Source organism: Tenrec ecaudatus, chromosome 2 (assembly GCF_050624435.1).
Source record: "Tenrec ecaudatus isolate mTenEca1 chromosome 2, mTenEca1.hap1, whole genome shotgun sequence".
NCBI lineage: Eukaryota > Metazoa > Chordata > Mammalia > Afrosoricida > Tenrecidae > Tenrec > Tenrec ecaudatus.
In genome coordinates, this window is record NC_134531.1 from 85,304,668 (window position 1) to 85,318,574 (window position 13,907).

Below are 13,907 nucleotides of genomic sequence, written 5' to 3' on the forward strand. Positions count from 1 at the left end.
CAGGGGGATTGGGGAAGAAAAAAAAACATTTATGCAATACCAAATTTAAAAGTAAAACTGGTACTGTAACTTGCTGTAAATTAGGTGAGGATCATCAGTTTTGCATTCAACAGTTGATACTCAGCCATTAGAAACCCACTCCACTTTCTCGTTTCCTGTTTCCACTTCTCCTGCTTTCCTAACCCTCTGACCTTTGACTTTGAGTCTCATTTGGTTGTTTTGTTGTGTTTTCAAACTGCAAGAGTGGTTCAGTTTTAGACCTGAAACAGGGTGACTAAGGACCACTGTCTCAAGAGCCCTCTCTCTCTTTTTGCCCATTAGTCTGTTTCTGTGATTGAGTTTTGTTCCATAGTTTTCTCCTACTCTATTCAGGACCATCCAATGTAATCCTTTTTAGAGGAACCGACATAATTTCTTTTATTATTGTTCATTTATTTAATATATACTTTTATCTTGGATGTTGTGATATTTTAAATAAATTGTTATGTGTGGTTTCTAGAAAAATGAACTCAGGGATTCCATATCTAGTGTAAATTCCATATTGAGTGTTAATATTTTTTTGGACAACAAACCCCCACAAAACTAGGTGTAAATGATTTCTCCTGTTCTCTACCTAAAATTGAGCATAATGAGATAGAAGGTTACATGATTCACAGGAGATAACTTTTATGTGACTCATAAAATTAGAGATTTTCATTGTTGAAGTTATCTTAGTCAGCCCTAGGTTTGTAGCATTCCCTCCCTCATACTATGTGTTGTTACTGGTAGGTTCAGCCTCCTTCTGATCCTATATACAGCAAAAAAAGCATTGCCTGACCCTGTGCCAGCCTCATGATTGTTGTTTGAGGGCTATTGTTGAAATCACTGTTTTTCCATCTTGAGGGTCTTTCTTTTACCCTGAACTTTACTATATTAGGCATGATGTCCTTCTAAAGGGATTGATGCTTCCTGGTGCTTCCAGGACATATTTGTTCTTCGGCAGTTTATCATATATTCAGTGTTCTTTGCCAACCCCATAATTCAAAAATCTCACTTCTTCTTTGGCCTTCATACTTTATTGTCCAGCTTTTGAATATATTCAGGTACACCTTAGTCCTGATGTATTTGCTTTTTAACACTATCATGATAACTTTTTTAGTAGCCCACTACAGTTTGTCACTTGATTGTTTTGGACTACTGCTTCCATAGGTGTTGATTGTGGATCCAAGTGAAACAAAATCCATGACAACTTCAGTTTGTATTCTTTCAATCATGATATTGCTTATTGGTCCAATGACGAGAATGTTTGCTTTCCATGTGTGGGGGAGTAATTCATACTGAAGACTGTAGCCTTTAGTTTCTGTCAATACTTTAGATTTTCTTTGCTTTTAGCAGCACTATTGTACCATCTGCATACTGCAAGTTGTTGTTTTTAAAAAAAATAATTGTATTGGGGGCCCTTATCAGCTCTTACAACATTCCATACATCAGTTGTATCAAGCATATTTGTACATATTTTGCTATCATCATTTTCTAAACATTTACTTTCTTTTTGAGCTCTTGGTATCAGCCCTCTTCTTTCCTTCCCTCCCTCCCTCCCTTCCTTCCTTCCTTCCATCCCCCCTCCCTCCTTCCTTCCCTCCCTTCCTCCCTCCCTCTTGACTCCTTGATAAATTATAAATTATTATTTTCATATCTTATACTGACCACTGTCTCGATTCACCCACATTTCTATTGTTCATGGGGGTAGGGCGTTATGCGTCAATCATTGGCAATCGGTTCCCCCTAACTCCTCACCTTTCCCCACCTTCCCCCTATCCTCCTTGTGTTGCTACTTCCATTTCTGTTCCTGAGGGGTTTATCTGGCCTGGATTCTGTGTGTCCTGAACTCTTATCTGTACCTGTACTGGCATTCCTGCTCCGGAACTAGACAGAACTGAAAGACAGGACTTGGGTCATGATAGTGGAGGGTGAGGAAGCCTCAAAAGAACCAGAGGAATATTGTGTGTTTCATTGGTGCTATACTGCTCCTGGTTGACTCATCCCTTTTTTGTGACCCTTCTGAGAGGGTATGTCCTATTGTCTACAGATGGGTTTGGGGTCTCTGTGCCAAACCTCCTTGTTCTCAATAATATATATATATATAGTTTCTATTTTGGGTCTTCTGATGCCGGTTACGTGATTCTGTTGACACCTCATGATTGCACAGGCTGGTATGCTTCTTCCAGGTGGGCTTGTTGCTTCTCTCCTAGATGGCTGCTTGTTTAACTTCAAGTCTTTAAGACCCCAGGTGTTATATCTTTTGATAGCCGAGCACCATCAGCTTTCTAACCCACATTTGCTTGTGCACCCATTTTGTCTTTAGCAGTTGACCTTCTTTGCCTCTTAGTAATTCCTCTCAGCTAGATTGCTGTTGGTCCAACACCACCGGATTCTATACATCCTCCTCATTGTTGGCTTTAATTCCCTAGTTGTTTTCCTGTCTATGGTGGTGTTTGCTCACTGCTCCTTTCCCCCCACCTCCTCCTTACTTCAGGTCCCTCCTTCCCCCAAAACCTTCTGGAACCTGTTGCTTTCTCTTTGGGCTTGCTTCCCAGGCCTATCTTATATTGGTAGGCAAAACAACAACAACAGAGATAAAACAAAAAGAAAAAAACTGAATAAAAAGAAACTAGCAAAAGAAAAAAATATTCATAATTCCAGGTGTATCTGCTGACCTTTATGACTATTGCCCCATAGGTCCTGGGGGTTCCCACTTCCAGCCTTAAGTCTATTTTGGGGCCTCCTCGGGTTTTTGTGGCTTTACTTTGCTCCTGTTGCTGATCTGTTCTGGATTTGCCCATTATGGGGGTGGTCAGACTGGACTTATCCCTACCGTGTGTCCCCAGTATTGTCCTGTTTCACTATGCTCCAGTGAGGGGGCTATATGTCTGGACCTCTTCTTGGCCCTACAGCCTCTTTTTGCCTTAGCAGCTCTGTATAGGAATGTCCTTTAAAAGAAGGGAAAAAAAGATTAGCACAAGGAAGACCAGAGATTAAGTAATTACTCAAATTTGCACAAGGAGTTGGCAGAGCTGGCATCCAAACCTAGTGGTTCCAGTGTCTTACTCTTAACCACTACTGTATAGCCTTTGAGGAACCCTGGTGGCTTAACGGGTTACAAATCAGGCTACTAATCCAAAGTTTGAAACCACCAACCACTCTGCTGCAGAAAGAGAGGCTTTTACAGTCTCTGAAACCCGGAGGGGCAGTTCTTCTTATTCCTGTAGGGTTGCTCTGAGTTGGAATCACTTTGATGACCGTGAATTTTATAGTCTATGTAGTATTTGCCTTTATTTTCCTTTGATGCAGTTTACAAGAAATATTTATTTCAGACTGAGTTTAAAACAAATGATTCTGAATGATGCATACCTCCACAGCAGTAGAAACTACAACTCATACAGGGTTTGCCGCTGTGAGTTCTGAATCACTAACTTGTGGCTTGCTCTGGATTGCCAGAAGCTCCATCAGGACTTCTGCAGTGTGTGTTGAGGTGGCCATAGTGTAGGCAGGGAGAAGCATCTGTAAGATGCACCTGCATTTTTAGAAGCCTTGGTTCCATTAGTTTGCTTTTTCCTTTTTTTCCTCTTTCAACATACACCATTTAGTAACATGGATTATGGATTACAGTCTTCAAATTAAGTAGCTATTCTCACCCTCCTTTTGCATATTGTACCTCCTTCATTAACATAAACCCACCACCCCACCTTCTAGGGTTCCTATCTAATTTTTTCAAATTAGTGTTATTCCAGATCCCTTGTTGATAGATTTAAAATGAAATAATGTGTTCAAAATAATAAAACCCAGATCCTCACAACTGAACCAGTAGGTAATATAATAATAAACAGAGAAGAGATTGGAGTTGTCAAGGATTTTGCCTTACTTGTATCCACAATCAATGTTTTTGGAAGACGCAGTTAAGAGATCAAACGGCAACTTGCATTGGGTAAATATGCTGCACAAGACTTCTTTAACATGTTGAAAATCAAAGATGTTACTTTGAAGACTAAGGGCCTGATCCAAGCTGTGTTATTTTCAGTAGCCTCATGTGCATGTGAAAGTTGAACATTGGATAAGGAAGGCCAAAGAAGAATCGATGCATTTGAATTGCGTTGCTGGGAAGGATGTTGGTAAAGTAGAGTTTAAAGTAGAGGCAACAGAAATCCCCAAACTAACCAAACAAAAAACCATATTGTTGAGAATGAGGGGGATCAGAGCAGAGACCCCCAAACCCATCTGTAGACAATGGGACATCCCCTTAGAGAAGGAACACAAGGAAGGGATGTACCCGGGAGCAGTAAAACACCAATGAAACATAGTATTTTCTGATTCCTTGAGGCTTCCTCACCCCTCACTGTCATGACCCCAGTCCTGCTTTTCACTGCGGGCTGGACCGGAGCATGTGCACAGGTACAGATTAAAGATAAGAGCTCAGGACACTTGGAATCCAGGAACAGGAATGAGAGTAGGGAAAGATGGAGAGAGGAAAGGAGGAAGGGAGGAACTGATCATAATATGGACACATAGCTACTCCCTCCCCCCTCCAGGAAGACAAACAGTAGAAACTGTGGAGGAAGGGAAACAGCAGTTGGTGTAAGATCGGGAAATAATAATTTATAATTTATCAAGGGGTCACAAGACTTTGGGGGGGGGGGGCTGATACCAAGGGCTCAATAGAAAGTAAATGACTAGAAAATAATGGTGGCAACATATGCTTGATACAATTGATGTATGGATTGTTATAAGGGCTTTAAGAGCTCAATAAAATGATCTCTTAATTAAAAAACAAAAAAGTAGAGGGTCAGTTAAAAAGTGGAAGGCTCTCAACAGGATGGAGTGACATAGTGGCTGCAACAGTGGGCTCCAACTTTAGAACAATTGAGAGGATGGCACTGTTTTCTGCAGAAGTGGAAGAGGTCACTGAAGTCAAAACTGCCTCCGTGGAGCTCAGCCACAACAGTGCATTCAAGGCAGACCTTTTGTACTTGTTAAACTAAGCCCTTGTTTGTTTTTACGAACACTTTAGGGCATAATTTTGGTTTAGAGTATAAAAATTATTTCAGGGGTTTATGTGGCACCAGAAAGTCTGAAATCCATGAGGATTTCAAATTCTGTTCTGCTTATTCTTACATGTGATTATTTTTGTCTAGTGATATTTCTGATTTCTAAATAATGGTGACAAGTTATAACAGCTTAATTATAGTGCTTTTATGCTGTTAAAGTAGCTTTAAAATATCTTTGCAGGCACATTTAAAATATTTGTGTTACTCTAATTTACCTTCATAATTAGGATTGAACAATAAAGTTAACTCATGATCATTTGAGCTTTAATTAAGATAATATTTTTTATTTTAGAGCAGCCAGAGGCTACTTTTAAAATCTTAGTTTATTGTTATTTTAGTGACACTTTCCAGAAGAAATTAGTTTTCTATTTAGCAATTCATAAACATTTTGTTTAATCACATTGGTTGCAGTTGAAACAATGTAGCAGCATTTTTTCCCTTCTCATTTCATGATTATTTTTTAAATCATTTGATTGGGGCCTCTTTCAGCTCCTATCACAGTCCATACATAACATCCGTAGTGTCAAGCACATTTGTATGACAGCCTTCTTACCTCTTGCTTGTGTTTCCCATTACCTGCAGTCTTCCTTTTCTGTTCCTTTTAAGTAAGCTTTATCCCTGGGCAAATGCTACCCTCTTGATGTGTGGTTGTTTATTCTAAGAACTGTGCCCTCCAGGTGTTATTGTTTGCTGTTTAGGCCTGAGTATGGTTTGGTAGAAAGTTGACCCTTGGGGGGTGAATACAGGACTAGCTAAAGCTTGTTTAAGGGCCAGTCTCTGCAGTTCCAATATGGTAGGTAGCATGTATTTAAATTTGGAGCAGAAAGGTAAAGTAACAAAGGTGGTATTTATTTCACGTTTGTTAGATGAACTTTGGGAAATGCAGTTAAATGTGTGGTCATGGAGTAAGTAATCTTAGAATCAAAGGAAATAGTCATCTTCACATTGAGATAGGAAACTAGAATAGTGCCTTTGATACAGGGTGGTTCTGTTTCCCTGTCCACGAATTCAGGCACAAAAAGGAATAAAAAAGTGTTAGGTTACTCATAGGTTCCACGTGCTTTTTTTGTGTCAACTCTGAATTCCTTAGTATACTGAGAGGCAATGGAATTAATGACCCATTTCTAGTTGTCTATTTTAGTCCTGTTTATTTAAGAGGTAATGAATTTATTAGCTGGTTGCATCTTACACAGAGAATTGTGGAAGTAGAGACATGAACAAGAATGAAAGGTCATTTACGGAGAAAATTGGACTAGGGTTTATAAAACAAATTAACAACTGAATAATATTTTAGAGACTTAAAAGAGGTTAAAAAGTTTAGTTAAAATGAGAATACTGGTGCAGAGTGAAATAAAACCAATACTTAAGTTACATTTAGGTATTTAAAACTTCTAAGAGTTGCGTTTTCCAACTGACAGTATTAATTTTTTGCTTGCTCTCTTTACTCTTATCGTTTGTTCCAGGTGGTATCATGGAAAACTTGATAGAACTATAGCAGAAGAGCGCCTCAGGCAGGCTGGCAGGCCTGGCAGTTACCTTATAAGAGAGAGTGATCGGCGGCCAGGGTCCTTTGTGCTTTCATTTCTCAGCCAGACCAATGTTGTCAACCACTTCAGGTAAGTCTTCATTCCCATTATGAAGCTATGTAGCAACTTACAGCGCAGCCTAACTATTTTGTACTACTTGCAAATAAAGCTGCTGTCATAAAAGTGAATGACTCCAGTGATAAGTAATAAAGATGGAACATTATCAATGGAAAATATTGATCAGTTATTTTGAGTACATACTGTTGAATATTTGCATTTATTTTTGAGAACAGGATTATTGACATTGTTTTGCTTATATATCACTTTTTGTTTTTATTATATATATCACTTTTGTAGTAAAATTGATATGAAGGTAATATAAAATTATACTATTATAGAAAATACAAGAAACAATTTAAAAGTTAAGATGTATACAACATATTTCGACTTTCCTGAAACTGCAAGCATTCACCTTAATTCAGTCATGTAGACTTACAAGTGCAGATATAAAAGTGCATGTGTAGTCTTTATTTTTATGTAAAATATCAAAAAACTAAGAAATGCATCTTAATATTAATGACAAAGCGTGTTTCCTTTATTTTGAGATGTTAAAAGCAACTTGGAGTATTGTCACATCATTATTGAAATCATTATTCTGTATGTAAATGTTACAAGAGATCTGGCAGCTACTCTTAGAGAAAGAGTGTTAAAAATTTTAAATATAGTCTTAAATATGGAAAATAGTTAACTGAGGACAAATTTCAAATATTTTCATGAATTGTGTAATTAACATATTATATAATCTGTTATATATGTCATATCAATGCATACATGCATCTTAAAGAAATATCCTCAAATAATTTTAATGTGAGGAAGACATGAATATTTTAGATGTTACCTTTAAAGGAAAATAATATGAAAATTGTGGAGCTAGAATTAAAGTAAAATTTGTGTTACACTGTATTTTTTCCCCCTGTACAAATAGGATTATTGCTATGTGTGGAGATTACTATATTGGTGGAAGACGCTTTTCTTCTCTCTCAGACCTAATAGGATATTATAGTCACGTTTCATGTTTACTTAAAGGAGAAAAATTACTTTACCCAGTTGCACCACCAGAGGCAAGTAAAACTTGAATACAATATTATTAAGACCTTTAATTTTGATAATGTTGGTTAGAGCAAAACTGGCAATTTCTGTTTAAAAAAATGAAAAGTGTAATTGTTATTTTGAAAAGAAAATTTTATATAATTTTATCTATCAATTTATTTTAATTTATTAATAGTAATCAACTGCAATTAACTGGTAATTTATTAACCATAATTATTTAACACATAATTAATAATGTATTTTTCTAAATACATAATTTTATTGGGGGCTTATAACAATCCATACATCAATTGTATCAAAACACATCTGTACATATATGTTGCCATAATTATTTTCAAATCATTTTCTTTTTACTTGAGTCCCTGGTATCAACTCTCCTTTTTTCTCTTCCTCCCCCGCCCTCCTACTCTTGTGAATCCTTGATAAATTATAAATTATTATCATTTTCATATCTCACACCATCGACTCTCTCCCTTCCCCCATGTTTCTGGTGTTCATCCCCCTCAGGGTGGGAGTGGGGTTGATCATTGCTGTTAGTTCCCAGTTTCTAACCCTTCTCCTCCCACCTTCCCCTTTACCTCATGGTATTGCTACTCCCATTACTGTTCCTGAGGAGTTTATCTGTCCTGGATTCTATTGTTGAGAGTTCTTATCTGTACCAGTGTACATGTTCCTGTCTAGTTCGATTTGTCAGGTAGAATTGGGGTCATGATAGTTGTTGGAAGGAGGGGAGGAAGCATTAAAGAATTAGAGGAATGTTGTGTGCTTTGTTGGTGCTATATGGCACCTTAGCTGACTCAGGTATCTTATTTTTAAATAATACCCATGATGACAGTCTACATTTAGTCTAATTAATATATTTGAACAAAATTACTGATGTCAGTGTTATTCTGAAGTTGCTGCAAGATAATGCAATGTCTTCTATGGCATCAAAGATAGACTCATTTATATTTTCTTGTCTAACGAATATATAATTGAAGGATAACTCATATTGCTAGTATAAGTATATTGATTATACTGTTAAATAATTTTGGTATAAACAAAAAGCATTTCGAGGCTCTGGATGTGTATACATTGTTAGGAGTCTTAATATAAAATAATTTGGATGATGCTATTGAGTTTATAATGTGGATTCATACTGGCTTCATCTATATGGGAGCATACATCTTTTGGTATTGAGACAATTAAGTTACTTATCATTTTAAAATGTTTTACTTTTATGCATTTCAGCCAGTAGAAGATAGAAGGCGTGTGCGAGCCATTCTACCTTACACAAAAGTACCAGACACGGATGAAATAAGGTATTTTATAATGGATTCTTATTTATGAGCTTTTGAAATAGACCTTTGAAAGAGCTAGGATTTGAAATTTTCTGTGCTTGAATTCAGATGGTTTTTGAATTTGAGGAAATAACATACAGCAAAATAAAATACCTTCAATGTTGGTTCTTTTGTTATTATATTCTCATATTGGCTTATCTATTGAGACTGGATTTGGATCAGAGTAGCCACGGGAGAAAGAATTTACTAGACTCCCTTTGACAAAGTAAAAATAGTTCTCTTGCAATATACAAAGGTAAATAAAAAAGTAATGTTATAAAATCACAGAAACCTCTATTAACTATATCACTATGTAAAGCTATTGTTTCTCAATGTATACTCCATCTGAGCATATACACTTCTGACGACAGTGTTTCCATCTCTCTAACCTTTCCCTGAAGAATGCTGCACTACTCATTTTATACTACGTGTAAACAACACTTGTGGCATCCTTCAAGGATGTTCCTTTGAAATATTCTTTGAATTTGGGGAACAAAATGAAGTGTGAAGGGCAAGATTAGGGGTATGGAGTGGATGGAGTAGAGAGTGTCAATGACATCTTTGTAGGACAGCCCTTTTCACTCTCAAAAGAAAGAGCCAGCTACATGGTTGTGACTCAAAACATTTTTAGTGCAGCTTTCCTGACCTTTCTCTCACTACTGAATGTTTGTTTTCTTAACATTTCTTCATGAGATCCTATAATCATGCTGTGTTTGAAAAAATTTATCAAGATCACCCCTCTGAAATCCCTCAAAACAGTGTCATCACCTTGTTAGCTGACTTCTTTGTCTTGAACTCCATTGGGCCAGGGTATTCCTTCATAACCACGTTTTGGATGCGACTTTGCTCTGGATTATACAGGGAAATCCAAGACTCATTCTTGGGTACTTAATGCCATCAAGTCAATTCCGAGTCATTCCAGTCCTGGAAGGGACTGAGTAGAGCTGCTCTTGTGGTTTCTAAGTCCAACTCTTTTTTTAGGAGAAGAAAGCCTCATTCTCTCGAGGAGGGATTTGCTTCGATCTGCTGGCCTTGTGTAAAACAAGGATCCCAGGGCTCCTTGTTTACAGTTCTTAAATAATTTAATTTAAAAAAATCAGTTGAGTTAGCTGATCTTTGCATAACCCTTTTGGCAATAATGGAGCTAAAAGTTTGCTGAGACTGACATATGCATTCTATCCATAATAGAAGGGTGGGAGGAAGGTGGTTACTAAGCCTTGGAGATGGTTGATATAAATCAAAGGGATAAACCTGACATGAAAGGTAAAAACTTTGTCATTTGACACTCCTCTTCCCCTCCCCGATACATGTTGAACCTGATCTGACTTTCAACATTTTTGTTTTGTTTGTTCATATTAGGGTTTATCTCATGTGTGTTATGTCACTTGAGGAGTCACCCTCTTGAATTTGTGTGTATGTTTTTCTGTTTTTCAGTATATGAAACCCAGGACTGATGAACCTATAGGGACAGCAAGTAGAATAAGGGTTTCAGGGCGAGATGGGGTACAGTATTGGTGTGGTGGGAGGGTAAAGGGACGATGTCAAGGAGTTCAGGAAGGAAAAGAATGTTTGGAAATGAACTGTGGAATGATATATATTCCGACTCGTTAACCACCCAGAGCTAGATCAGAATTCACAAGTTAATGCCTAGTCTCTTTATAACCAAGGTGCCCAAAAGTTAAAATGCGAGCCACAAATCTACCCACACCTCACTTCTGACTTGTAATAGTGTTAAGTGCTGTCCAGTCGATTCTGAATTGTAACAACCCATTTGTACAACAGAACGAAATACTGGCTGGCCTGTGCTATCCCTACAGTTGTTCCTGTGTTTGTGCCAATGGTTACAGCAACTGTGTCAGTCCATGTTGTTGATGCCCCTCTGTTTTACCTAATGTATACCGATCTGCTGGCTACCAATTCTTGATTTTCTCACTATCCCTTTAAAATGCCATCAATAAGCTTTGGGTTCCCATAAAACCATGAATCTAACCTGGCTGTTCTATTCTTTAAGTTCAATAATGACTGACAGAATTCATGGAAAGTGTTATAGTTTTGATTATAATTTTATTATAGTAGAAAGGACACAAATGAATAGACCTATAGGGTAAGGTTTTCAAGCCACGTGTAACTCATCCCTCATTCATTAATACCTTTCACTGTTTAGGACACCCATTTAGAACTTCAGTGTCCAGATTATTTATTATGGGTGCTCGTTAGGTAATTGGCTATCAGGAGGCAGATACCTTGAGACTGATATCATGCAATAGGTTATTCTGGCCTTCCTAACTTCCATCTAGACTCAAAACTTTATTTAGTATAATATGGTCCTTCAGCAAAGCCACTTGTAATTATTGAAGAAATTCCAAGATGTAAAACATGATTTTTAGGAACCAAGAATAAAGTCTAAATTCTTTGGGTAAAGTTAATCTTAAAGTACATTAATCTTTCAGAAGTATTCTTTTAAAACTTACCAGGAAAACTACAGGGAGTTTTTGGTGATTCTATATTGGTAAACTTACATGGTTAAGTGGAGGATGGAAATTTTCACTTAAACTACTTTATGTTGCTGTATACTGAAGTTCATGGTAGAGAGGACATGTATATATTCTTATAGTTTGTCTCTTAGTTTAATTTCCAGAAAAGAATACTATGTTGTATGGATGATGGGTATGTGAATGAAATAAATACCTAGTGGTTTTACTTTTAAAATTTTAATTTATGTAGGCATCAATAATAGTTAATTGTGTTTATTTAAAATATTTTATCCATAGTAACTCTATCTCGTGTATATTTAATGAGTTGATCATATGATTTTATATTTTCATGTATGATTTTATATATGAAAAAATAGTAACATTTAAATGTATACTTCTTGTTTTTAAGTTCTGTTTAAAATTTTTGTTTAAAATAAGTTTTCTGTTTTCAAAAGTCCTACCTATATACTCAGGTATAAACCGAGTTTTTCAGCACAAAATGTGCTGAAAAACAGGTTCAGCTTACACATGGGTCAGTGGTACCCCAGCGAGGTGTAACATCTAGCTGACCCCCCCCCCCACCTTCTCTCATATAACGGGACGAGCGCCCGTTATCTTGCGGGTGACTCTCGTTTCTCCTCTGTTCATTCAAAGCCCCGCTGACACTGTAGGCCTTTGAATGTTTGTTTACTCACATCTAACCAATCAAAGCCATCCTATGATGTGTATCTTTGAATAAACCTTTTAAAGACCGTGTGCGAAGGATGTGGCACGAATGGATGTCATCTGGTCAAGCCCGACGAACCAAAGGAGGAAATCTCATGAAGCCTGACATAGAGTTAATAGCAAAGTGGGTTCAAGATACATGGGAAGGCATTCCAGAAGTCATGGTGCGACTTGCCTTCCAGAAATGTAGTATTAGTAATGCTATGGATGCCAGTGAAGACTGCGCTTTGTATGAAAATGACAGCAGTGATGGTGATGACGGCGATCTCAGTGAGGACAGCGTCTATGATGACCTCGCACCAGCTGAAGCTCTGCATTGGGATACGGATGATGATGAGGAATCCAGTTTTGAAGGATTTTAACTCTTTACATTTTATCTTGGTTGCTGATTGAGCTCAGGGAATAGTACTCTTAAGGTATCATTGTTGATACCTTATTGTTTTTGTTGAACCTATTTTCCACTTACTGTGCTGGTTTACTAATGTTAAATGACTTGTCCTTTTACTTGTGTTTTTTATTTAAAATAAATATTTAAATACATTACCCCACTGATGTCTCAATTTTTGGTAATTTAATTTTCATTTGTTTTGATTATTGAAACTCACCAATAGCTCCTGCATTTTCCACCCTAGGCATATACTCGAGTCAATCAGTTTTTCTGGTTTCCCAGGTAATAATTAGGTACCTCGGCTTATACTCTGGTCAGCTTATATTCGAGTATATACGCTAATTTGAATTGAACATTACCCTGTACATAGATAGTCCAGTTACCATTATCACAACAATTTTACTGACAAAAGAAGATTAAGGATCTTCAAATTTGTACATGTAGATGATTACCGAAGTAGAGCAAAAATGTAGAGTATTTTATTTTAATCTCTGGTGTTTTCCATTATCCTAATCTCTCTGCGGAGAAACCCTGGTTGGGTAGTAATTTGCATTTGGGGCTGTTACTGCAATTGCTAGTTGCTCTGCAGAAGTTGAGGCGTTCTACTTTCATGAAGATTTACACTTTGGGAAACCATCAAGAGCAATCTACTCTGCCCTATAGCGTCACTTTTAGTCACAGTTGACTCAATGACAATGATTTTGGTTTTGGGCTTCATATAGTAAGTGTAGGAATACTTAACTAATCATACTATTTTTTAATAAAAAATAAAATAATTTAAATAAAGTAACTTAATTTCTATTTTCAGTTTCTTAAAAGGTGATATGTTTATTGTCCATAATGAATTAGAAGATGGATGGATGTGGGTTACAAACCTAAGAACAGATGAACAAGGCCTTATTGTTGAAGACCTTGTAGAAGAAGTGGTAAGTTGTCTTTCTTAATTTCAGGGTCCTAAACATTTTGTAAAAATGTGAAACTTGTCTGTTATCAGGGAAATTTGCCCTTTAACTAATTTTTAATTCATTTCATGGAGTACTTTAATTAAAAAGGCCAAAGGATAGTTTCATTAAAATATATTTACTATTAGTAAATGACTTTTTTTTCCTATGGGAAATTTCCAAGTTAGGATTCTATACTGTGTAGCTATCAGAATTTAGAAGGCTCTTTTGCGTTACTGTGTATTAAAAAATATATTAGCATTTGTGCTTCGGTGAATCCTTTTTTAACCCCCGTTTTTCTTTCTGGAAGAAAGACAATTATGTCAAATTGTCATTCCATTT

The 13,907-nt window shown here is 36.8% G+C and overlaps 1 protein-coding gene across 1 annotated transcript in view; it reads left to right on the top strand.

Moving 5' to 3' along the window:
- Positions 1–13,907, top strand: part of RASA1 (RAS p21 protein activator 1) — a 113,012-nt gene that overhangs the window by 48,494 nt on the left and 50,611 nt on the right. Inside the window, exons 2-5 of the mRNA XM_075541259.1 lie at positions 6,545–6,697; positions 7,593–7,732; positions 8,952–9,018; positions 13,433–13,550. Coding sequence (XP_075397374.1) covers positions 6,545–6,697; positions 7,593–7,732; positions 8,952–9,018; positions 13,433–13,550 — 478 coding nt within the window. The remainder of the gene's footprint in view (positions 1–6,544; positions 6,698–7,592; positions 7,733–8,951; positions 9,019–13,432; positions 13,551–13,907) is intronic.